This window comes from Martes martes (genome assembly GCF_963455335.1).
Source record: "Martes martes genome assembly, chromosome: 9".
Taxonomy (NCBI): Eukaryota; Metazoa; Chordata; class Mammalia; order Carnivora; family Mustelidae; genus Martes; species Martes martes.
The window spans coordinates 41760973-41786867 of NC_137896.1; the positions used below are offsets into that span (position 1 = coordinate 41760973).

General features: G+C 43.7%; 2 protein-coding genes across 2 annotated transcripts in view; both read left to right on the top strand.

The window, feature by feature from the left end:
- Window positions 1–809: 809 nt before the first annotated feature.
- PET117 (PET117 cytochrome c oxidase chaperone) lies at window positions 810–4192 on the top strand (the record flags this gene model as incomplete). Its single annotated transcript, XM_080813486.1, has 2 exons — window positions 810–978; window positions 4043–4192. The coding sequence occupies exons 1-2, from the start codon at window positions 883–885 to the stop codon at window positions 4190–4192; spliced, it is 246 nt and encodes an 81-aa protein (XP_080669612.1). The 5' UTR covers window positions 810–882.
- A 19-nt stretch (window positions 4193–4211) lies between these two features.
- The window catches only part of KAT14 (lysine acetyltransferase 14), a 36427-nt gene continuing 14743 nt past the window's right edge, over window positions 4212–25895 (top strand). Inside the window, exons 1-6 of the mRNA XM_080813485.1 lie at window positions 4212–4758; window positions 6879–6997; window positions 11456–11577; window positions 18529–18710; window positions 20386–20802; window positions 20939–21507. Coding sequence (XP_080669611.1) covers window positions 4500–4758; window positions 6879–6997; window positions 11456–11577; window positions 18529–18710; window positions 20386–20802; window positions 20939–21507 — 1668 coding nt within the window. The 5' untranslated portion in view covers window positions 4212–4499. The remainder of the gene's footprint in view (window positions 4759–6878; window positions 6998–11455; window positions 11578–18528; window positions 18711–20385; window positions 20803–20938; window positions 21508–25895) is intronic.

Genomic DNA, 25895 nt, shown 5'->3' on the forward strand with positions numbered 1-25895 from the left:
CTATCTTCCTTGTGCGCGAACTGAAATTCCAAACGTATGAAGGTGATCTCTTAAAGATTACAGGGGAAACAAGTCGACCAGCGCTTTTCTTATCTGGAGGCAACGAGCCGTCGCTGCTCAGTTAGCATGTTCTTTAGCCAGAAGGCTTTCTGTTTTAAGAAAAATCAGAGCCTGACCCGCCAGCACACAGCACCAAGATGTCTACAACATTTAATTATGAATTTTCAAGCAAGAGCTCCATCTTTAATTATGAATCTTCAAGCAAGAACTCCATCTTCTGGAGGTATCTGCCCCGCCAAAGGGGCAATGAGGCTGAGTTTGGTGAAGCTGGTATGGAGCAAAGGACCCGGGTCACCATCGCGCTCAGAGGGGACAGGTGTGTGTGTGTGTGTGTGTGTGTGTGCGCGCGCGCGCGCGTGCCGGGGGGGGGGGGATGATTGGGAAGAGGCACTCCTGTCCCAGGTGTGTGTGTGTGTGTGTGTGTGTGTGTGTGTGTGTGTGTCGGGAGGATTGGGAAGAGGCACTCCTGTCCCAGGACCTCACCCGCAGACACGGGGGGGGGGGGGTGGGGTGGGTGGGTGGGTGGGTGTGTGTGTGTGTGTGTGTGTGTGTGTGTGTGTGTGTGTGTGTGTGTGTGTGTGTGTGTCGGGAGGATTGGGAAGAGGCACTCCTGTCCCAGGACCTCACCCGCAGACACGTTCTCCGCGGAGCAGAGAACGCCGCTCGACTCTCGATTGCTCGCGCCTAGCGCGGCGGGCGGCGCACCCGGCGGCCGGGGCTCTGCGCTCGAGCGGTCGAGCCTGACCCGCACCCGCAGAGAATCGTTCGGCGACTGCCCGGGCCTCGGGCGGGTAGGAGGAGGCCGCAGTGGCCGGCGCGGGGATGTCGAGGAGCTCGAAGGCGGTGCTAGGCCTCTCGGTGGTGCTGACGGCGGCCACCGTGGCCGGCGTGCATCTGAAGCAACGGCAGGACCGGCAGGTCGGTGTCACGTGACCGCCTCTTCCGGGGCCCGCGCGGTGGCCGCGGCGACGGCGACCTCTGGCCCCCTGATCTGTCTCCGCGTGGTTCTCCGCTGCTCCTAGTCTTTCCGTCTTTCGTGGGCTCAGCGGCGGCGCGACCCGGCTCCCCCGCGCTCTCGCGATTGCGCCCCGGCTGCCGCCCGCCGGGTCCTGGGCGCCGCAGTCCCCGAGGCCGCGTGCACCGGGAGGCATCGGGCGACCCCGGGCGTCCCCGACGCCTCGGCGCCGCAGCCGCCTGGCTCCCGCTAAGACTCGCCCGCGGCGTGGTCGGCGGTCCTGTTCCCAAGTCACCACCAGCCTGCGTGACACGGACTTTTTCAGCGTCTCACCTGGGCCGCTGCAAACTCGAGTCGGGGAAGGGGTTTACGTGGGGTGCACTCAGCAAGTTGTTGGCTTGTCCCCAAACCCAGGCCCAAGGTTGAGGCTCAATCCTCATGTGTTTCAGTGCTAGTGAGATTTTGATCCCAGGGTTAAGGAGGCTTCCCGGCATTCATTTTCCGTGCCTTTGGCTAAGGTAATTTGGTGGATGCTTTTTTTTTTTTTTTTTGGTCTTTTGTCTTTAACGGAGCAGTTTGTTATGGAAACCAGATTCCGGGAACTATTTTCTTTTTTTAAGGTACTTTTATTTCTGGAAGTAACTGTGACTTCCTGATGGGTAGATAAGCCGTCCATTCTGTGTCTCTCAGTTCCTATTTTCTTTACTCTAGTTGGCGCATTTTTAATGACCGATCTCACCATGTTTAAGGACCTAGTGTCAGGCTCCACACTAGGCACGTTGGGAATCAAAGATAAGGAGGGATAGGCGTTCCTGAGTCTGTAATGATTCACAGCAGTGCTGAACGTTGAATGTGACCACGGGCAACTAGGTCAGCACGTGTGTTAGGGTTGAGCCTAGTTTGCTAAGGATGGAAGTAATGAACTGGGTGAACTAGTAAGCAGTCTTTCCTGCATTGGGCTGAGCAGTGTGCTTGATATACAGAGATGAAGCAGATGAGGTCTTGGTCCTCGTTCACAGTCCGGAAATCAGAGAAAGGTGTGATGGTGTAAGAATTTGGAGGAGGGGGCATTGAGATGAGCCATGGCAGGGCGTGAAAGAGGTTAGAGATTGGGGAAAAGTATGGCTACTTAGGGAGGTAGCTTTTGGAACAGAGGCAGGAGAGTGTCTATTCTAAGAAGTGAAAGGAAATGAGATAAAAAAAAATTTGAGATGAAGTAGAGGGCAGTGTGTCCTAATTAGCTTGGAGGTCACTGAGGGCAGGGATTTTCAAAGAGTATGGAATACGGTGGGTAAGAACTTGGTTCTGAACTAGCTACACATCTCATGTTCCTTAGAAGTTTTTACAACATAACCTACTCCAGACCTCTTAAATCAGAATCTCTTGGAGATGAGGGATCTGGCTTAGGTATCTTTTAAAAGCTACCCAGGGAATTCTAACATGCAGGCCTGCTTGAGTATCACTGTGCTAGAGGGGAAGAACAGAAAGATATAGATATTTGGAAGTTAGGTGAAGCAAAGATTGGCCAGAATAACCTGTGTTTATTTTACATCCGGTCACCATGGACTTTCTTTCCAGCCTGGGAAGGAGCAAAACAAATGATTGGCAGGGTGGGTGTGTTGGAAGGTTCAAGGAAGCAAGAAATAACATAATGACTATAGTTTTCTCTCATTTTTTGACTGTCTACCCCATACCAGCCACTGACACTCATCCTTACAGGAAACCAGCAAAAAGAGTAATGCTACGTAAGTAATGGTGAAGCGGTGTTGGTGGTTAGGAAGGTAGTTAAGTGGAAGTCACAGGCAATCAGCAAATATTGAAACTTGGAGTTGGAGGAACATAGCAAATGGTGGCAGGAGAGCAAGCTCCTAAGCCATATTCTGAAGTCTGAGAAAGGAAGGGTGGGATCTCAGAGGTAGGTTTGGGAAGAATGTTTCCAGCCCGTGGTGTGTGCCTTGGGAGGCAGGGAGGGCGTGTGGGTGGATATGTCATGGTATAAGGAGCACAGGACGGGGCAACTGGAGAGGGAGGAGTCAAATGTCACTGAAGATCTGGCCAAGGAACAGTATTCCAAAAAGTTGGTTTTCAGTTGTGTTGTCTATTCCAAGACTCTTAAATTCCCCAACTCCACTGTAAGAGGGAATGAAACTCTAGGCCTGGAGGAGGTCCAGCAAGTAGGTACTTCATGAGTTTTTAAAATAGACTTGATAATTTAAAACAAAAAAAAAACAAAAAACCTCAGGCCTGGACCCCTCACAAGAGAGGCCTCTACCTCACAAGGCCCCTGTTAAAAAAAATTATTTTGTGACCTAAAAACTATAAAATGGTAATTATTAGTAATGACTGGATTTTTGCTTTAAAAAGTCTTACCTTGGGTGCTAGGTCTGTGTTCTGGAATTTTCTACCTATCTTTACTGCTTATCAAAATAATTACCACTGATGGGCCTTTATTTTTTCCTCTGGTGGTGGCATTGTATTTTTCCCATCTCTTTCAGTTGTGTAATTGGCTAGTAATTCTGTATAATTTTTACTTCTCTTTACACACAAGAAAAAATCAAGTTCTTGCATCCTGACTATTTAAATTTCAGTAACCTTTTTTTTTTTCTTTCTTTGATGTTTATTGAGCAAGGATAATTGCCAACAGGAAAGTAGTTCATAGAGTTACTATAGTAAATCTCACCAAGTCTTTTAAAGCATTGAATATAAAACTTAAAGTTCAACACAGGAGCAGTTTTTTCTTTTTAAATTAATGTTATTTCCCATTAAGTTTCTATACTAAATGTTGAGAAATTTCTTAAAATATGGTAAGATGTCATTTGAGTAATAACACTGGTAGAGTACACCACCAAATTAATCTGATGGTTTATTACATTTTACATTTATGGAGAAAGTTGAAATAGTAATTGCGTATTTGGAGTCTCAAAAGTTTTCAGTGTATTTTAGTAGCACTGTTACTCGGATTGAATGGCATGAGGATGGAAACCACCTGTTCAAGGAGTTACTGAAACCTGTTTCTTACATTTTTAGAGGCTTCATGATGGAGTGATCAAAGACATTGAGAGACAAAATCGGAAAAAAGAAAACATTCGTCTTTTGGGAGAACAGATTATTTTGACTGAGCAACTTGAAGCAGAAAGAGAGAAGATGTTATTGGCAAAAGGATCTCAAAAAACATGACCCAAAATCGTTGTCAAGTATTGATAGGACAGTGTCAAGTGTGAGTGTGCGAGTGTGGATGGAGGATAGCTTAGTGTGGACTTTAGCCTTTTTTTGGTCACTCTCCCTTCCAGCTTGACCAAAGAAAAGGACAGTGGATCATATGTTCTAAATTACTGCTTTAAAAGTCCCTTCTGAGTCAAGAAGCAGGCAGATACTCTTCTGAAGAATTTCTGTCTTTGTGGTCCTGGTAGAAGCCCCTGTAAGCTTGGTGTCCAGAGCTTAGGATTTTTAGTGAAAAAGACTTTGGAACCTGTGAGAGGAAGGGATGGATAGTAACATCCACCTGAGTAGTTTGATAAGCCGGCACGACGATGAAGCCACGAGAACATCTACCTCAGAAGGGCTGGAGGAGGGGGAGGTGGAGGGGGAGACTCTCCTGATCGTGGAATCGGAGGACCAGGCATCAGTGGACTTATCTCATGATCAGAGTGGGGATTCCCTCAACAGTGATGAAGGAGATGTGTCGTGGATGGAGGAGCAGCTGTCCTACTTCTGTGACAAGTGCCAAAAATGGATACCGGCCAGTAAGGAGCTTCTCAATTCCTTTCATTTGTCAATTCCTGTGTGAAGGTTTGTTTTTCTAATCTGTGAACAAAACATGAAATGTAAAGTGGACCTAAATAAAAAGATAATTATTCTATTTATTATTAGTTTAGTTGGTTAATGACAGATTTATATAAAACATAGACACATTTGTATTAATAAAAATTACTGTCAAACTCTCACATTGTTAAATTAACGTTCTTGATGGCAACCCAATAAAAATCAGAAAATTGGAAATTCTGCGTTATTTAAAGAATTAGCCACATTGTTCTAACAAGATCATGTCACAGATTTGGGGCCAAATAATAGGCCCAGTAAGTATAGAATTAAAGTTCAAGTTACTCTGGTAATATTTAACTCCTATGGAAAATTGCTGTTGTATGCTGAAGTAAGTGAGAATTAGCAGGTTAAGAGTATTTTATGCTCTTTTTCTGGGACCATTCTTGTTTTCCACTTGCTGGCCTTCTAGATCTGCTGGAAAGAGATACACACACACACATGCTCTCCTGATACCTCACGATTTTAACTTAATCTTTGCATCTGCCAGCTTCCTGGCTCTCAAGGAGCATGCTTTGCCAGCCATCATAAGTCTTACCAAAACAGGATTTTCGCATTAGGCAGAGACTAGTAAAGACATATGTACCGGAGGAATTCTTTGTGTTTATAACTAAGAGTTTATAACTAAGAGAAATTGGTGTGTGTGTGTGTGTGTGTGTGTGTGTGTGTATGCACGTGAAAGGGGTAATTTTCTGGTATGTGGGAATGTGTTTAAGATGGACTTACTATTCAGAATAATCGTTACTATTAATAAGTTAACATTTTCATTTCATTTCATAGGAAAAAATCTAGAACTTTCTATGCATTAGCTAATGTTGCTTCTGAGCAGTTTCTGCTTATTGATTCACACACCTGCCTGAAAATCTCAGTGGCATTCCCCTTGTCCTCTCAGGATGTATTTTAAACAGTCTTTCACGATAGCCCCTGCTAGCTTCAGCTTCTCTTGTCAGTGTCCTGTCCCCACACAACCAGAAATTTGCAGTTAGGGTGAGCTTTTAATTCTCCACAAACAATTCTTTCTTATCCTAAGGTCTTCGCACATTTTAATTTCCTCTCGAATGTGTGTCTCTTTAGCCCCCAGGCACCCCTCTTCACCTGGACAGTTCTATTCCTTCTTCAGGCCCCCTAGAGACCCCACTCTTCTGGCCCTCCCATCTTCCTAATGGAGGTTGGGCCTCCCTTTTCTGTGCCCTCACATTGCCCTATGGTACATACCACATTCCATTCCAGTGGTTGTCCTGTCTCCCAGAGCGTCAGCATCACCTGAGGAATGTTAAAAAAGGCAGAAACCCACACCCATTTTCAGAAATCGACTCATTCTGTGTGAGATAGGCCCAGGCATATTTTTAAGAAACCAAAACCACTCCCTGGGTGGTTCTGATGCACCGTGAGGATGGAGAACCACTGTGCTGTTGTGATGACATTTCCTCATCTGTGGCCCTCAAAATTCATCAAATGCTGAGAGCAGACTGTCTTGGGTACTGTATTCCAGTTCTTACTCCAGTACCTGGCATGCAGTGGGAACTCAGATGTTTCTTGGAAGAATATGTAAAGAGGGGCGCCTGGGTGGCTCAGTCCTTAAGCATCTGCCTTTGGCTCAGGTCATGATCCCAGGGTCCTGGGATCCAGTCCCACATCGGTCTCTGCTCCCCGGGAAGCCTGCTGCTCCCTCTCCTGCTCCCCCTGCTTGTGTTCCCTCTCTCGCTGTGTCTCTCTCTGTCAAATAATAAAATCTTAAAAAAAAAAAAAAAAGAAAATATGTAAAGAGACCCGTAGGAGTCAGGAATATCAACAGTTGGAAAATCCAATGACAGCAATAAAAACTTGCTTTTCCAGTATCTTTTAAAAGTTAGGGAACCACAGATCTCAACAGGCATATACTATGTTAGAAAAACAAAAATCTTTTCTACCTTCCCTATTCCCATCCTGCTGTCATGGGTTGGCTGAAAAAGGAAAAACATGGGAAGCATGGAAAATCTGGTTGATAAACTGATAAACGCTGCTGTAGATAAACCTGTGATGTGCCTTTTTGTTTTTCTCCTAGGTCAGCTGAGGGAACAGCTCAGTTACCTTAAGGGTGATAATTTTTTTAGGTTTACTTGTTCTGATTGCTCAGAAGATGGCAAGGAGCAGTATGAAAGGCTGAAGCTTACGTGGCAGCAAGTGAGTAAAAAGCTCTCCCCCTCGAATTCAGGAGGATGATCCCCCAAAGAATTTATTGGAATGAATATTCAGAGAATGAGGATCTTACTTCGAGACATTGAATTTTGAGCTATTTTGAGGGTCACTTTTTATTTCACAATGAAAATCATATTCCAGGTATATGGAGAAAGGAGTTCTTTGTAAAAGTACTCAACGCTAACTTAGTGAATTAAGTTTGAGATTCTTGAAAACCTCTGACACACGCAGAATTTCATTTATATATACTACCAAACTCTGATTTTAATGGAATTGAAAGTGAGGTTCACATTTTTCTGGCAGCCATGTTTAGAACAATAAAACCATTTTAAAAAATGTAAAGATGGCCATATTTTCATTTTTAAGAATGTGAAGATTCTGCCATGAATCGTTGGAAGGTATAATGTGGCTCATTGCAGAAACCAACATAAATCCAGTTTTTCTATATTTGAACACAGACATACTTGAATATTTTTTGTTTTTTGAATACCTATGACCACCTTTTAACCATCTCTAGTACCAGCACCGTAATCCAAGCCAACAGTAGCCTGAATAGTAGCTTTTCCCTGATCTCCAGCGTGCATTAATTTTTTTGGTTTTGTTATTAATATGTCTAGAACAGGGTACCAGTGTTAACAGTAAGGTCTAAAAATGAATGGAGTATACTTACTGAGTGGCTCGGACAAACCCAGTGCTGTTGCAGGCCTGGAGACTGCGGTGCTGAGTGAGACAGCTGGGTAGCTGGCTTTCTAGGTATTCATTTTAGACAGTAAGCAGACAAATAAATGAGTTAATTACCCATAGCATTTTTTTCTAGGAAGGAAATACACAGGGTAATGAGAAAGAGTGCAGAGGAAATGGTCTTAGCCACTAGGTATTCCTTATAAACTGCAGCTGCTTTAGAAGCTTCGACGGTTATTTTAATTGTCAGTGCTTCCCTAGGAGATGTGTTAATGAAATCTGTCAGTTGTGAACTTAGGGAGCCTTTGTTGACTTGGCTGAAAATACGCAAGTGGAAAATGAAGGGAAGTTTGTACTGAGGCCGTAGCCTCATGAATATTATAATTGTGTTTTTCTCAGCATGTGCATGGGATGTTACGTCTAGGCAAGGTCAGATTAATATTAGTAGATGATTCTGATGCATCCACGGCAGATTTCATTTGATCTGCAAGTAGCTTCTCAAAAAGCCGTAAAGAGCAAGAATAGCAAATATGTATAGTTTATTTGCAAGAATACGAGTGTTTTGTGGAAGTTCTTTTTTATTTATTTATTTATTTATTTATTTATTTATTTATTTGACAGAGAGAGATCACAAGTAGGCAGAGAGGCAGGCAGAGAGAGAGGGGAAGCGGGCTCCCTGCTGAGCAGAGAACCTGATGCGGGGCTCAGTCCCAGGACCCTGAGATTATGACCTGAGCCCAAGGCAGAGGCTTAACCCATTGAGCTACACAGGTGCCCCTGTGGAGGTTCTTTTGAAAAGAACAACCGGCTTTTGGGTATATTGCTTAGAAGATAGAATATTGGTTCAGTTTGCACATTTAATTAGACTAACATCACTTGGAAATTATGTTTGTGCTGCCAGAAGACAGATTGATGGAAGATAATACCCTGGTATGATGAAGTGGTAGGTCAGACACTTGGTAGATCTGGTCTTGGTAAACTACTGACCAGTATTTCCAGTTGTACATAAAAAACCCAGACTCTTAAGAAAGAGCTGAAAGGGAATCAGATGGTTTTGGATAGATTCTATTGATCGATATCACCAACCAGTATATTGGAATGTAGCTTTACTATTTTTTTAGATCTTAACTTTGTTGATTCATCCAATAAGTAGAAATGCTTGTTTGATCACAAAATGCCATTAGTGAAGGAGTCTGGTCTCCTGACCTTTTTTCCATGCCCTTTCTCGTGTCCTCCTCTCGGTGATTTGTGAACCACAGTTGGAAATGCAGGAGAAACCCGATCATGTGTTTGGGAAGGGTAGGGGACTTGTTACATTCTCATCCTGGACACTTACTCTTCTGTGGCAGGTAGAGAATGTACCATAATCTATTCTCCTTATTTTTCTGGGTGTTTCCCAGCACATGCTGGTGAAGTGCCTGCTGTGGCTCTGCCAGCCTGGAGCTCTGCCCTGGGGACACACTGTCACCGCTGGGCTTGGGCTGGTAGTGGGAGAGCCGAACACTGACCTGGGATTCCTTTTCTTAGGATTACAGATTCTAGGAGAGGAGGAAAACCATCTACATATATTGAGTTTGTAGTTTGTGCGATAAATACTAAGTGATTATAGAAAAAGTTATTTTCCAGTAAATATATGAATTTTAACTTTCTAAAGTCATGAAATATTTCACACATACCCCCCCCCCCAAAATACCAGAAATAAAGTAGCAGACAATGTCTCTACAGCTGAGATTAACAGTGAATCAGTGTCTGAGCTCTCTGGGAGTAGGCAGAAGCAGCTCATTTCAGTCTCTCCTTAAAGTATTTCTTGAACAATAAGTTTTTAAAATTGTGGTGAAATATATATAACATGAAAGTTTACCATTTTATCTGTTTTTTTAGCATATCATTCAGCGGCTTTAGGTACATTCACATTGTTTTGCAACCATCACTGCTGTCCATCTCCAGAACATTTTTATCTTGCCACGCTGAAATTCCATATCCATTAAATAGTAAGTCCCAGTGGACAGTAACTCTTTTAAAGAAGATATTTGTTGGCTGACGGGGACCTGTTTCAGAAATGTGTGGAAGAACGTGAAAACTCTATAGATGAGGTTAATTGTTTGGTGGGCTGTCTGTAAATTTCACGAGTCTAAGGAGGGGGGGAGCTCAATTAATGGGAAGCGTAAGCATTATTAGAAGTGTTCAGCATTACCAGGCCCTTGATGTCAGATTATCTTGTGGACCGTCGGGGGTCTCAAGCTATGAGCACAGGTGGTAGGGAGCCTGAATTACAGTTCAGTAGCCCCCTTACACTTTCAGGGTGTGCTTTCTGGAAAGAAGAATCAAATTAGTTTCTTTTCATGGATTCTCTGTCCCCTTTTCAGTTAGTTTCAATGGCCCCAAATCAATCATTGTTTCTATTAGGTTGAAAACATAGTTTTGTTTTATTTATTTATTTATTTATAAGATTTCATTTATTTATTTGACAGAGATCACAAGTAGGCAGAGAGGCAGGCAGAGAGGGGGAAGCAGGCTCCCCGCCAAGCAGGGAGCCCGATGTGGGGCACGAGCACAGGACCCTGAGATCATGACCTGAATTGAAGGCAGAGGCTTAACCCTCTGAGCCACCCAGGCACCCTGAAAACATAGTTTTGAATACCTGGTATCATTTTGTCAATTTATATGAAATTATATAATTCAAAATTGCATGTAAATGTAAGAAGAAATGCCTGAAGGCATGGTGATTGAATCTCAGAAGTGATTGTTTCTTGATGGTAGATTTAATTTAGAGTGTTTTCTACCTCCTTCTTTGCTCTTCTATTATTGAAATCTTTTACAGTGAACATGTGTTACTTATATTTCTGGAAAACACTTCCCAATTTGGGGCCATGAATTCATTACCTGTAAACAAGCAAGGCTGGACCAGATGACTTTTCACATGGAGCTCTGGGGGTGTCTTGGAGCCTCAGAGCAGGCTGAGCAGCCAGACCTCTTGGCTCGGGGCCCCCTGTCTAATGCTAATGTCATCTGAAGAAAGATTTCTATGTATGAAAATTGCTAAACACTGAGTAGATGGTGACTAACATTATTTTCAGCTTTGAAATTCTGAGAGTCTTCTGTTTCTGCTCTGTAAAGAGCTTAGAAAAATGTATAGGTAGGGGTGACTTTCAAAATATTTAATAAAGGTCAGCCCCAGCAGTCAGAAAATGTGGGCTGTAGCAGGTACCTGGAGGGGTCATGGCCAGAGGTTATCTAGTGCCACATTGTGTAAGATGGAGAGATGCAGGGATGGGGTGGGGAGGGGAGTAGTAACAGCGGGCAGGTTGCTTAGTTGCTTAGGACATTGTGTAAGATGGAGAGATGCAGGGATGGGGTGGGGGGGAGTAGTAACCACAGCCAGATTGCTTAGTTGCTTAGCATGTTGTGTAGGATGGAGAGATGCAGGGAACGGGGTTGCGGAGGGGAGTAGCAACGACAGGTTACTTAGTTGCTTAGGATGGCAGTTGCTTATCCTGATCAGTTCAGCCACACCTCAGCCCTGCATATGCAGTGTGTCAGGAACAACTGCACATACTGTAGTGGGTTAGTGCTATTCATCTAATGGAAGCAAAACAGGAAATAAAATTCTCTACTGAGACTATTTCAAGGTATTATCCTTTCTTTTCCACCCTCTGTTCCTCACCCATTCCTACGCAGGTATAAAACAATGACCATTTCCCTTGGAAGGTTAGCATCCCTAATGATGCTTTTCTCCCAGCCTTTGTTGCATTTGTGTTCCAGGTTGTCATGCTGGCAATGTACAACTTGTCTCTGGAAGGAAGTGGACGGCAAGGTTATTTCCGATGGAAAGAAGATATCTGCGCCTTTATTGAGAAACATTGGACCTTTTTACTGGGGAATAGGTAATGTGATTTTTAAAAAACTTACACTTGCATTAAGAAGTAAAGTACAAAGTACACAAGGTTTGAGACAACCTAACGAAGCCCTTTACGAATTCGTACTTGTGGCAGTTACAAAGAATGTTTTAATTCTAGAAAATGTTGTTACTTTTTGTTGTTGTTGTTGTTGTTACTTTTTTAAGTTAAAAAATTTGTTTACTGAAAACCAAAGTGGAAGCATATACTATTAGAAGTATAGGTTTCTAGGAGTGCCTGTTTGGCTCAATCAGTGAAGCGTCTGTCTTCGGGTTAGGTCATGATCCCAGGGTCCTGGGACTGAGCCCCATGGCAGGCTCCTTGCACAGTGGGGAGCCTGCTTCTCCCTCTGTCTCTGCCTCTTCCTTCCACTTGTGCTCTCTCTGTCTCTCTCTCTGTCTCATGAATAATATCTTTAAGAACAGGTATAGGTTTCCAGACTTTTCTCCTCCTACTTTAGAGGAAACTTTTAGTTTCTACTGAGCATGAAGAGATTTGAAGAGATTCTTAGAAAGTTAAAACATATAACATTGGATTGCATGAGGCTGTTTCATAGTTGGATGAGTAACTCTAATGTGGGGATATAGGGTCATCATGTCCTTTTGAAATCAGTATCTTAGGGAAGGTCAAAGGAAGAGAATGACAGTGATGGACTGTACCTCTTTAAATTGCTCTTCATGAATAGACTCCTAGCAGTTCGGTATTTGTTTTTATTAACTAGCAGATAGAACCTGTTGATAACGTTTTGGCGTTGCAGTGCTTAGCAAAGTCTAGGCGCATTAATACGCATACGGCTTGCTCATTCATTCTTCTCCATGATAGTGCACTGACTTTCCTGCTGAGCACGCCTCCTTGGTGGCTGCTTTGGTAATCCAGTGCACAGATACTGAGATCAATAAGATTTTTATTGCTATTAGGGATTAATGAGTTTGCAGCTGCACTGGCAAATCGTGTGAGATGCTGATTGTTAGTTGCCTTCTGATGTCCTGTGTGAGGTTCATAAATCTTGCCTAATTGGGTCGGTGTAGATGTGTCACAGGCTCTGATCACAATCAGAACAGGGAGTCTGTACCTGCCCTCACTCTGAAGGCACTGTGGCCTCTGTTTCGTTGGGCGCTGAGAGGTCACAGCTCTGCCAGCATCGCTGGGAGCTCAGGGAGGACAGCCGAGAGGAGCGGCGGCTTTCTGAAGGCTCGCTGTGCAGAGAAAATAGAAGAGATTCAGTTCGGTTTTACAAAAGGAGTTATTTTTGTTCTTGAGTTATTTAGTGCTACTAAGAAAAGAATTGACAGTATAACTGGTTCTTTTCTTAAAGGAAATCTGTTGTCTTAGTTTAATGATTTAGCACTATTTATGGAACTTAATACACCCCATTTATAAGGCGCAAGAAAGGGAGAAAACTGATAAAATTAGATCTTGGAATGTTTTCCTGATCTTAGTGCCATTCTGCTTAGTAGATTGTCTTCTGGAAGAAACTGGATTTAAATTGCCTGTTTTTAAGGATTTTACCACATTTTAACATAAGCTCTTCAGTTGTTTCATTTGTTCATTTGTAGAGCATGTTCTGAGAGGAATCAGCCAAGGCTTGCTTTCTTTTTAATACTTCACTGAAAGGCATTAATTACTCTCCAGTTTCTGTGCAGTTTAGCCATTAAACTAGTGGGTTTTGGCCGTGTTAGTGTATCACTTGAAATACCATTTACTTATTTAAATTCAGACACTTTTTTTTTTTTTAATGAAGACATTCATTCTAAAAAGAAACTTCAAACCACCATGGTAAGTAGAAAACCCGTATCATTTGCCATACATAGAATGACACTATAAAAATAGGTCTGCTAAAAATAAAACAGTGCTATTAAATTGTAGCTGGATCTCAAGGCCTGTAAAGACAATCGAGATTCTCTGTCTTGATTAAAAAGGGTAGCAGCGGTTGTTAGGGAGAATTTATTTATTTATTTATTTTTTCTTTTTCAAGATTTTATTTATTTATTTGACAGACAGAGATCACAAGTAGGCAGAGAGGCAGGCAGAGAGAGAGGGGGAAGCAGGCTCCCTGCTGAGCAGAGAGCCCCGTGAGGGGCTCAATCCCAGGACCCTGGGATCATGACCTGAGCCGAAGGCAGAGGCCCAACCCACTGAGCCACCCAGGTGCCCCTGTTAGGGAGAATTTAAACCAACGACCCTTCTCCTTGATCTCACCAGAAGGAATGAAGGATCATTAAAAATTACTCTGTGTGGGGCGCCTGGATGGCTCACTTGGTTAAGCTTCTGACTCTTGTGTTTGGCTCAAGTTGTGATCTCAGGGTCGTGAGACTGAGCCCGGCCTGCCCCAGCCTGGGTGTGGATTCTCTCTCTGCCCCTCCCCTGCCTGCTTGGGCCTGCAGCCTCACGTGCGCACGCTTCCTCTCTAAAAAAAAAAAAAATTGCTCTGTGATTCCTTGTCACTCAGTTTCCTGCCTCAGTGCTGTCCTTTGCTTTGGGGACTCTGCTGTCAGCATCAGTTATTGGAAAAGCCACCTGAAACTCCTTGCCAGAGTCAGTCAGCGCATATACACTCACACATCTCTGGGTATGAACATAGGCAGAATCATTATGCCCCAGGGAAGCGGCCTGCAGAGGACATGCACAGTTAGAGCTTTTTCATAGCTACTGAAGATTTTAATTCTGCTATCCATAGAACATTCTTTAAATTCTTTTTTTTAAAAAGATTTTATTTATTTATTCAACAGACAGAGATCACAGGTAGGCAGAGAGGCAGGCAGAGGGTGGGGGGGAAGCAGGCTCCCTGCGGAGCAGAGAGCCCGAAGCGGGGCTTGACACCAGGACCCTGGGATCATGACCTCAGCTGAAGGCAGAGGCTTTAACCCACTGAGCTACCCAGGCGCCCCAACATTCTTTAAATTCTTTTTTTTTTTTTTTTAAGATTTTATTTGTTTATTTGACAGAGAGAGATCACAAGTAGGCAGAGAGGCAGACAGAGAGAGAGAGAGGAGGAAGTAGGCTCCCCGCCAAGCAGAGAGCCCGATGTGGCACTCGATCCCAGGACCCTGAGATCATGACCTGAGCCGAAGGCAGAGGCTTAACCCATTGAGCCACCCAGGCACCCTCTTTAAATTCTTAATGATAAGTATTTCTCACTTGCCGTAGGATCTAAGAGTATAGTATACTGTGTAATGAAGTACAAGATTTGAATACATTTTCTTTCTGATATTTGCTTTTATGAATATATTTTCTTTCAGATGTTTGCTTTTATGCCTTTAATGTTTTACTGAAGTTGAAATATATAAAGGTTTATTCAAAAGACTTTATGTACCTATTCTGGAAACAAGTTTAAATGTGTACAAAAGCTTTAATTAATTACTGCAGTTTAATTGCCTTTGTATGTGTGATCATTTAATCTGCTTTTATATATTTTTATATATCATTTAATCTGCTTTTATATATTTTTATATATATACACATATATATATACACACACACATATATATACATATGTATATATGTATATATATATACACATATATACACACACACACACACACACACACACAGACAGCGAGAGAGGGTATGCAAGTAGGGTGGCATATATATATATACACATATATATACACACACACACACACACAGAGAGAGAGAGAGAGACAGCGAGAGAGGGAACGCAAGTAGGGTGGCTGGGAGAGGGAGAAGCAGACTCCCCACTGAACAGGGAGCCTGATGCGGAGCTCAATCCCAGGACCCTGAGCCAAAGGCAGATGCTTAACGACTGAGCCACCCAGGCATCCGTCCCCAACTTTTTTTTTTCCTTATTCCAGTGTAGTTCAACATACAGTGTTCTAGTAATTTCAGGTGTACAGTATATAGGAGATAGATCTTTGATTAGTGAAGAATACTTTGAATACTTTTCTCTATTACCATATTTCATTGATTTTTACGATGCACACATTCTTAGATTTTCACATCTCTGATAGCTGCATACAAGCTGGATACAATCTTACAAGGGATAGTGTGTCATAACTGATGGCTAGTTTTCTTGTTTTGTTGTGCATAAAATGGTGTATCTTAAAGTCAATGAATCTTACATTTGATGAAAAATGATAAAACACATTCATATTATTTAAAAATTTTTAAGTGATATAACAAGGATTCCAGGAGGATAGCAGAGTAGGAAGCACCAGAAGTCTTTCCCCACCTAGAAAACAGTTGAAATGGCAGAATCTGTCTGATGTAATTATTTTGGATCTTGGATCTATATTGAAGTCTTGAAACTTCCAGGGGGAGGCTTGGAAGGTAAATTACATTGATTGTGGTAGATTTCAGCTCTTAGCGCAGTGACATTTCCCCATTCTACACCCTTCAGCCCTGTGGCAGCAAGCAATGCACTTGTTCCCAAAGCAGCTCATACACAGCCTGTGGGAGTCAGGGTAGACAAAAAGGACCCTGTCCTCTAAATACCAGGAATCTGCTCGGATCACCGATTGCTGCTTCTGATCACAGAAATGAATATGAAGAGGTGGGTTGCACCTCCCCTGAATGGTTGTCACCCCTTTTCCCTCTGGCTGCAGTGACTTCAAGGGGACTTAAAACGCTGGCACTTTCCTCCGCACCTTCATTTTTCTCTTTGTCCCCTTTTTGGAGCCAGACATTGAAGACGGTCAAAAGTAACCACATACACAGAGGAAATTAGAAAGTCACTGTGCATGCCCAGGGGAATGACCCGAGAAGAACTTAAATTTATACCTCAGGCGGATCTTTGATATAGAGATACCCTACAACAATCAGGAAAACAAAAACCCTTAAACTGCAGGGAAGGAAAATGGTCTGATTTCCAGAGTTACTACATTTTTAAATTCAAATATCTAATTTTCAACAAAAATTTATAAAGAATGCAAAGAAACAGGTAAGTATGGCCCATTCAAAGGAAAAAAAACAAACCAACAGAAACTGTCCCTGAAAATGACTTATCGGTGGATCTACCAGACAAAGACTTTTTAAAAAAGATTTTATTGATATATTTGACAGAGAGAGCACAAGCAGGGGGAGGGGCAGGCAGAGGGAGAGGGAGAACCAGGCTGCCCGCTGAACAAGGAGCCTGATGTGGGGCTTGATCCCAGGACCCCCGGAGTCATGACCTGAGCCAAAGGCAGACGCTCAGCCAGCTGAGCCACCCAGGCATCCCCAGACAAAGACTTAAACAACTGTGTTAAAGATGCCCAAAGAAGTGATGTGGAGAGAGTCAAGCAAATGATGTCTAAACAAAACAGAAATATCAACAGAGATTAAAAACCTAAAGAGAAACCAAGAAGAAATTCTGGAGCTGCAAAGTTCAGTAGCCGAAATGTAAAATTCCCTTCAGGGATTCAGAAGCAGGTTTGAGCAAGCAGACACAAGAGTAAGCAAATCTTGAGGGTAGGAGAGTAGGAGTTACTGGGTCAGAGCAACAGAAAGAATAAAGCTGGAAGGAAAGTAAGCAGTGCCTCAGGGACTTGGGGGAAGGGTACCATCAGCTAGACCAGCATGCCTACTGTGTGAGGAAGCAAGTAGACACCCCCCCCCCCCCGCAACGTCCACACTATCCTTTGGGCAAGAGTGGGGCTTGGAAAGACTGGGAAAAGGTATGAATGTAGGAGAGGTGCTCTGGGACCAAAGCACTGGGGCAGAAGGTAAGATGTCATTGTCCCCATCTCAAGAGTGCTCATGCCTATTAAAGCTTATGTTTGTAGTCTTTGTTTTCTAGCACATCTTTGTCCCTAAGAATCCTTTTTTTCTTTTTGCCTCCTAAGAATATTTTCCACCTGTTAAGGCTGGTCTTCTAATGAGAGACCGTGTTTCAGGATTTCTGGTAATTAGGTTTTCAAGGTGGAAATAGAACAGTTGCCTTTAAAAGCATTTTCAACAGGAATCTGAATAGTTGATGTTTTACGTATCATTTCAAGTTTTTGTTACATATTTCTTTTTTTTTTTTTCCCAAAACTGGTTATTCCCCCAGTGTTCAGCTGTATTTGTGGAACATACTGTATAGTTTTATTCCACTCTACTATGTATAGGCAAACAAGCTACCTGAGAGTTGCATCTGACTCCTGGGGTAAAGTGAACTGTTCACCAGGGCTAATGATTCTCTTGCTTGCTTGCTTTTTTTTTTTCTTTTTCTTTCTTTTTTTTTTTTTTTAAGATTTTTATTTATATTTGACAGAGAGAGAGAGATCACAAGTAGGCTCCCCACTGAGCAGAGAGCCTGATGTGGGGCTTGACCCCACGACCCTGAGATCACAACCTGAGCCGAAGACAGAGGCTTAACCCACTGAACCACCCAGGCTCCCCTCTCTTGCTTGCTTTCTTGAGAGCTGTATTTAATTCACATATAAAGACAACTTTCGTTTCAATTAGCCTGTGGAACTCCATAATCATGATAATTGGGATAAGTGTTTTATTTTGAGCTTTGTTTGAATTATTTCATTTAATCCCCACAGCAACCATATGAGCTAAGTTCTGTTACTCTGATTTTAAAGAGGAGAAACTGAGGCAGCCAGAAGGTGGCAGAACCAGGACTTGAAGCCCCGCAAGCTTCAGAGCTTCTCCTTTTTTTTTTTTTTTAATATTTATTTATTTATTTTGAGAGAGAGAGAGAGCACGCATGAGCGGGGGGAGAGGCAGAGGAAGAGGGAGAGAGAGAATCTCAAGTAGATTCCCTGGTGAGCACAGAGCACATGTTGGGCACAGTCTCATGACCCTAAGATGATGACCTGAGCCGAAACCAGAGGCAACTGACTGAGCCACCTACGTGCCCCCCAGAGCTTCTCTCTTGACTGTTAGGCTCTTTTCGTTCAAAGATTGGAGGTTCCCTAGCGTATCACAGGCTTTGAGTCCTAGAGTATACGGTGTATTTTCTACATAATGAGAGCACTGAAAAGCCAGTAATTTTTAAATCCTTGGACTTTCCAGGAAAAAGACTTCGACTTGGTGGAGCACAGTAGCGGGTTGCCTCAGCGTGGGAAGCCCGATGTTCTTCCGTTCAGGTGCTCAGGAGTTCGGAGAACCAGGATGGTGGAAGCTTGTTCACAACAAGCCCCCAACAATGAAGCCTGAAGGAGAGAAGCTGTCTGCCTCGACTCTGAAAGTGAAAGGTACTCTTGGGAGAGCAGTCAGTGCAGGATGTTGACCTGGCCGAAGCCAAGTGTGAGCTTACGAGACATCCTGCTTGTACCAGGCAGAGCCCGTCTGCCTCTCTGGAGTGACTCTGTTTGGCAATTTCATTATGACACATTTTGTGTCTGCTAGAAATAAATACTGTATTAAAAATATTTTATCATTTCCTAATCAAGTGACCAGTTGTATTTGTGCTCCCGAGGTGAGCACTCAAGTTACGAGTTCTGTAAATTTCCTTTGGTATCTGAAAAGTTCTCTAGTTCCAATCTCGTTTTGTTTTACACCTTTTTAATATGGAAATTTTTAAACATCTACCAATGTGAGTAGAGTAATGTAATGAACCCCTGTGTACCTTTCACCTCACTTTAGCAGTTAATTGCTAGCAGTCTCATTTCATTTAGACCCCTTGGTACTTTCCCCCAACCCTCCACCCATCCCACCCCTTGGATTATTTACAAGGAAATCCCAGGCATCATTTAATTCTTAAACATGTCAGTATGTTGGGAGCCTGGGTGGCTCAGTTGATTAAGTGTCTGCCTCGACTCAGGTCAGGATCCAGGGTCCTGGGATCGAGTCCTGAAGCGGATTCCCTGCTTATTGGGGACCCTGCTTCTTCCTTTGCCCCTGCTTCTACTTGTGGTCTCTCTCTCTCTCTCTCTCTCTCATAAATAAAATCTTAAAAAAATCTCAGTATGTTATCTTTAGGAGATAAGGACTCTTTTGTAGTCTAACCATGAGGCCATTCTCACACTTAAAAAAAAAAAAATGAACACCTTAACAGCCACACATTGATCTGATTTTTGTAAATCTTAAAAGTTTTAGTGAGCTTTAAATTTTTAAAAATAAAATTGAGAAAAAAAATCAAATAGTATTGAAAAGTAGAAAGCCTGATAGTGTCCCTCTCCCCGACCCCTACACCTTTTTCACTCCCGAGAGTAACCACTGCTATCTCTTGTGAATGCTTTTAGAAGTTATTTCTGCATATTTAAGCATTTTTATTGAAAAATAAATTCTACCTATAATACCCATTCTCTGTTCCTTCTTTCCCTTACGAGGATACCTTGGACATCTTTCCATAGCAGTACATGTAGATCTACCTCCTTTTCTTTTCTTTTTTTTTTTCATTGTATCCCATTGAGCAGCCTTAATATGGTGATATATAATAGGCCATTCCCCTGTTGATGGACGTTTTGGTTACTCCTACCTCTTCGTTGTTGTTATTTTAAACAATGCTACAGTTGTACAGATTTGTGTGTAAATTATTTGTGATAAATTCCTGGACACAGGTTGCTGTATCGAAGGTCATTATTTATTCAGAATTTTAATTGGTGGTGTCAAATTACCCTCCAAAAAGTTGTAATAAAATATACGCCTTACTAGAAGGGCATGAAAATACCCATTCCCCATATTCTTGCTGAGCATTACCAAACTTAATGTTTATCAATTTCGATAAGGAAAAGATGACATTTAATTAATTAAGTTTGCATTATAATCCCTTTTTCTTAAGAAAGCTCTAAGTCTTAGTTTAGGTCATTCATTGAACATTTCTCTATTTTGAACATGGTAGTTAAGTTCACAATAATAAATTAGTAAAACAAATTAAAGTTGAGATACTTGTTCTGGAAAATTTAGGTATTTATTCTTTCCTGGCAGCCTCAAAACCAACTTTAGATCCCATCATTACTGTTGAGGGCCTTCGAAAACGGGCAAGTCGGAATCCCGTGGAATCTGCCATGGAATTAAAAGAGAAAAGGTCCCGTACTCAGGAAGCAAAGGACATTAGGAGAGCCCAGAAGGAAGCGGCCAGCTTTCTTGACAGGAGTACTTCTTCGACTCCGGTGAAGTTCATCAGCCGTGGCCGCAGGCCAGATGTGATTCTAGAAAAAGGAGAAGTGATTGACTTCTCATCCTTGAGCTCCTCTGACCGTACACCTTTGACCAGTCCATCTCCTTCTCCGTCTCTGGATTTCTCCGCCCCTGGGACCCCTGCCTCTCACTCGGCCACACCCAGCTTGCTTTCAGAAGCAGATCTGATTCCAGATGTGATGCCACCACAAGCCCTGTTTCATGGTAAGACTTGCCTTTCTTGCATCTTTGGTTTTATGTGTGGGCCCTGATATAATGCATGCGTGTTCACCTGGTGGGCCGTGTGCCCTGCACTGCTTCTTTCCTCAGTCTTGATCACACTGTCTTGCACTCTGCACAGATGATGATGAGATGGAAGGCGATGGGGTCATAGACCCAGGGATGGAGTACGTTCCACCTCCCGCTGGGGCAGCAGCGTCCGGGGCTGTAGTCGGGGGCAGAAAGAAGGTCCGTGCACCAGAACAGATAAAGCAGGAGGTAGAGAGTGAGGAGGAGAAGCCCGACAGGATGGACATTGACAGTGAAGACACGGATTCCAACACGTCTTTGCAAACCAGGACTCGAGAGAAGAGGAAGCCTCAGTTGGAGAAGGACAGGAAACCTAAAGGGCCCAAGTACACCCCTGTGAGCATCTATGAGGAGAAGTTGCTCCTGAAGCGGCTGGAAGCTTGTCCCAGTGCTGTAGCCATGACGCCGGAAGCTCGAAGACTGAAGCGGAAGCTGATTGTCAGGCAAGCGAAAAGGGATAGAGGATTACCACTTTTTGACTTGGATCAAGTTGTTAATGCTGCTCTTCTGTTAGTTGATGGCATTTATGGAGCCAAAGAAGGAGGAGTTTCTAGGCTTCCAGCTGGACAAGCCACATACAGAACGACCTGTCCGGACTTCCGAATCCTTGACCGATACCAGGTGAGCCTCTCGGGGCGGCCATGGAGGTGGGGCAGGCAGCACCACCGAGTGGGCACAGCTGTGCTGGGACTTAAACTCCCAAGTGATCTGGGAGGAGAGAGGAAACAGCAAGGGAGAAGGATACAAAAATTGCTGGGCTTTATGTTTTGAAACTATTCATTATGAATACCCATTAATACATCTAGGTTGGTTTGTTTCCTTTTGGGCATTCAAGACAGAGCCTTGAAATTTTGTCTCTCCTAGTCCCTGGCAGGGACTGAGTTTGCACATGGTGTGTGTCATCGCCCTGAGTGACACTTTTGTGGAGGACGTAGAATGTGCCAGACCGTGTGCTGAGCAGGCTCCGAGGACACGTAAACATCTCTGTAGGTAGGAGACACATGCAGGCATAGATCAATGCGTATCAGTGCTGCTCAAGAACCTCCAGAGGAGTCCAGGTGTGTGTGCGCTCCTGGGAGTGAGAACTTCAAGAATACACCCTTCCACAGCACGAATGAGAGGTCTTATTCTCCTGAATCTCTGCTAGCTCTTGCTCCTAAGCAGCCTTTAACTACTTTTGCTAGTCTGATGGCTGTGAAATGAAATCTTACTTTTTATTTACATGTCTTTGTTTACAGGTGAATTTAAACATTTTTCACGTTTCCTAGTTGTTTCTCCATCGGTGAATTGCCTGTTTGGATAATTTGCACATTTTTCTGTCTTCTTTGGAAACTAGTGGGCTGATGGTGCCAGTGTTCTGATCTTATTCTGTGATGTACCATGTGTGGGGCCTTTTCTCCCATTGTGTTGGCCATGTGGTGTGTGGGCCTTTGCAGTTTGAAACTCTCCTGGAATTCTGGAACATCTTCTTCATTTCCTGTCTTCTATTTTCTCTCTTCTGTCTCTTTAGAACACACCTATTATTTGGATCTTGGACCCTTTAGCCCAGGGGTTGGCAGGCTTTCTGTTAAGGGGCAGACAGTAGGTGGTTCTGGCTTTGCAGACCACACAGTCTGAGTTGCAGCTACTATACCGTGCTGTTTTTGAGACCAAGATAAAACGGTTGGGCGTGGCTGTGTCCCCGTGACAACGTTATTTACTGCAACAGGCCAGATCTGGCCTATGGGGTATAGTTTGCCAACAACCCCTACCCTAGATGGATCCCTTGCTTTTATTTTTTCCTATTTTCTTTTTTGCCTGCCTGTACCTAAGGGTGAATAGGGAGGACCGGGAGCCTACTTCCCTGAGGCTTCCTATTTTCAGTCCCACTGTTGACCATGCCACGAGCTCCCATGTCCAGAATCTGCCTGAGCATCTCCAGACAGTCTAGCCTTCTACCCATGGAGGGAAAAATCGTTTCTGGATGTGGGCAGTGGGGATGTAATTGGAGGCTTTAGCCTTTTAAGTAAAGAGACCCTCAGTCCATAGTCCTCTTGTCACTCTCAGAGTTAGCAGGACCCATCACCTTTCCTGAGGCTCTGCGTGTAAATCATGCCTCCCCTGGTCTGTCTGCACTGCTGCCTTAGGCTCTGGCTCTCTGTTCTTAGCCATTTGCCACTTATCAGATGATTTTGTTGTAGTCATCTACTCATCATGTCTCTGTTCTTGTGGGTTTGTCTTTTTAATCTCTATACTTAATTTTTTAAATTGTGAAATGTATCCTATAACTAAAGAATACATAAAACATATCAGTTTAGTTTATAGGCTAATAAAATAAATGCTTTTGCATCTATCCCTTGGGTTAAGAAACAGAACATTACAAGCACATTGGAAGTTCTGTGTACTGCCTACTCTCCATGCCCCCCCACCCCCACCAAGGGAGCCACTCTGAGTTTTTTTTTATGTCACCTTTAGTTTTTAAAAAAGGCTAAGTAAAAAAAATAAATAAATAAAATAAAAAAGGCTAAGTAGGAGGCACCCATCTAGCTTTGTAAGGACTTTGCCATTCGTAGAGGGAAGCTTCCAGGAGAGGTAAGCTAAGCAGTCTCTCTGGGTCAATGCTGTAAAGGGAATTGTGCTCCCCTACTCCCCCATACCCCCCTCCCACCCCCACAGGATATTGACATTTTTGCTCCTGGTACTGGTGAGTGTGACCTTGTTTGGAAATAGGGCATTTGCAGATTTCATTAGTTAAGATGAGGTCACGCTGGAGCAGGGTGGGCACTTAATCCAATATGACTGGTGTCCTTATGAGAAGGAGGGAAGAGACACAGAGACAGACCCAGGGAGACCTGCGATTTACCCCTGTGCTCTCATGGAGCACGTTTTTAGTGGCTTCAGGAGGAGAGCTGCCTGTGAAATAAAATTGGAGACTTTACATGATCAGAAGGCCCATGTGATGGCCAGGGCAGAGCAATGTTTCTATAAGCTAAGGGACACTGAGGATTGCTGGCATTACCAGGAGGTAAGAGGAAGCATGGAGTGGATTCTTCCTTGGAATATTCAGAGAGCACATAGCCCTGCTGACCCCATGCTTTCTGACTTCTGGTCTCTAGAACTGTGGAAGAGTAAGTTTGTTATTTAAGCCACCAGGTTTGTGGGCCATAGCTATGGCAGCCCCAGGAAACTCACATGGTCATGTTCTGGCTCCAGCACCTGTGACCCCTTTCTTAAGAAGTGTTCAAGGTCATTAGGCAGTCCTAGAAGTCTGGGCAGGGGCAGGGAGGCCCTCTGTTTCCTGCCTCCAGACTGATGTGCTTCCCTCCAGCTTGTAGGAGGTCAGAGTCTTCTGATCCAGGGAGTGGGCAGGGAAAGAGTGGAGGAGTCTGAGAGTACATGGTAAGCACTGATGAGATTCTGGGCTACAGCTCACTGAGTTTAGTAGACGGTCTAGCGTACCCTATGATCCCGTAATTGCACTGCTGGGTATTTATCCAAAAAATACAAATACATAAACTCAGAGGGATACATGCACCCCTATGTTTATTGCAACATTATTTACAATAGCCAAGCTATGGAACCAACCCAGGTGTCCACTGATAGATGAGTGAGTAAAGAAGATGGGTTTTTTATATATATACACATATATGTTTATAAAAACGTGTGTGCGCGCACACACACACACACACACACACAGGAATATTACTCAGCTGTAAAAAAAAAAAAAAACAAAGAATGACATCTTGCCATTTGCAACGATGTGGATGGAGCTAGAGAGCACAATGAGCTAAGCACAATGAGTCAGAGAAAGACAAATACGGTTTCATTCATACATGGAATTTAAGAACAAATGAAGGGGAAAAAAGATTAATCCAGAAACAGACTCTTAATTATAGAGAACAACTGCTGGTTGCTCCGGGGGAAGGGGGAAACGGGATGGGGATTAAGGAGGGCACTTACGATGAAAAAAATAAAATGACAAAACTAAATAAAAGATGATGCACTGTAGTGGGGACTTAAGACGATGGCCTCGGTGTGTCTGCCCCTCGAGTGACCCTCGTCACTCAGTAGTGGTCCCGGGACCTCCCTTCCTGGAGACTCACTGGCCCTTCCTCAGCGTTGAGCCTTCAGTTTCCTGTGCCTCAGCTTCACCTTTCTGTGGGTTTACCCCCGTGCTGTCATGGAGCACGTCCTTAGTGGCTTCAGGAGGAGAGCTGCCTGCGAAATTAAATTGGTGATCTTACATGATCAGAAGGCCTTGAACTTAAGCCAGAGTCCCCAGCCAGCGCTGGGTAAAGCCGAGAGACACCTGAGCAGTCCTGCTGGCAGTGCTCTCCCTTTCTGAGGGAGAACGAGGCTCAACCTGGATCTCTGTGTCCAGACCCATTTTCAGAGGAGGATCCTTTGACGTGGACCCCCCACCGTCTCTTCCTCCGGATCTTTCCCCCTGGGCCAGTCAGTCTTCCAGTCTTAGAACCCTGGTTACCACCTAGGGAAAGGGGGACTCTAGCCTTCAACCTGTGGGACCCCTACCTCCATGCCGTGGGAGCAGACCATCCAGAGTGCCGGTCACACCTTCTCTAGGGATGGGACGTCCAGATGTCCACGGGGAGGCAGCCACCTGGCAGCAGGGGCTGAGGGCTTGGGGCTCAGACTGCCCACAGCTTTTGCCTGCCTCTTTTTCTACTGCCTCATTTTTCCCCAGCTCCAGTGGAGTCTGGTGCTGCCCCCGGGTTTTAAGAGAATGCTGCAGTACAGATCGGCCTGCTTCTCACCTTCCCCAAAGCCAGCTTGGAATTTTGGCTCGAAAGCAGTTAGTATTTGTCCATCTGCTTCCCAGATGTTTCTTCCCCTGATCTTCCTATTTTTGTATCCTCTTTTTTCTTAAGTCTGATTCTATAGTTTTAGTGGGTTTGGGGAAGGGATAAAATTGTGTGATTAATCCCCTGTCCTAACCTGGAATTTTAGTATCATTTTAATGCAGTTACACAGGGGAGCAGCTATCAGTGCATTGGCTCAATCCATACTCT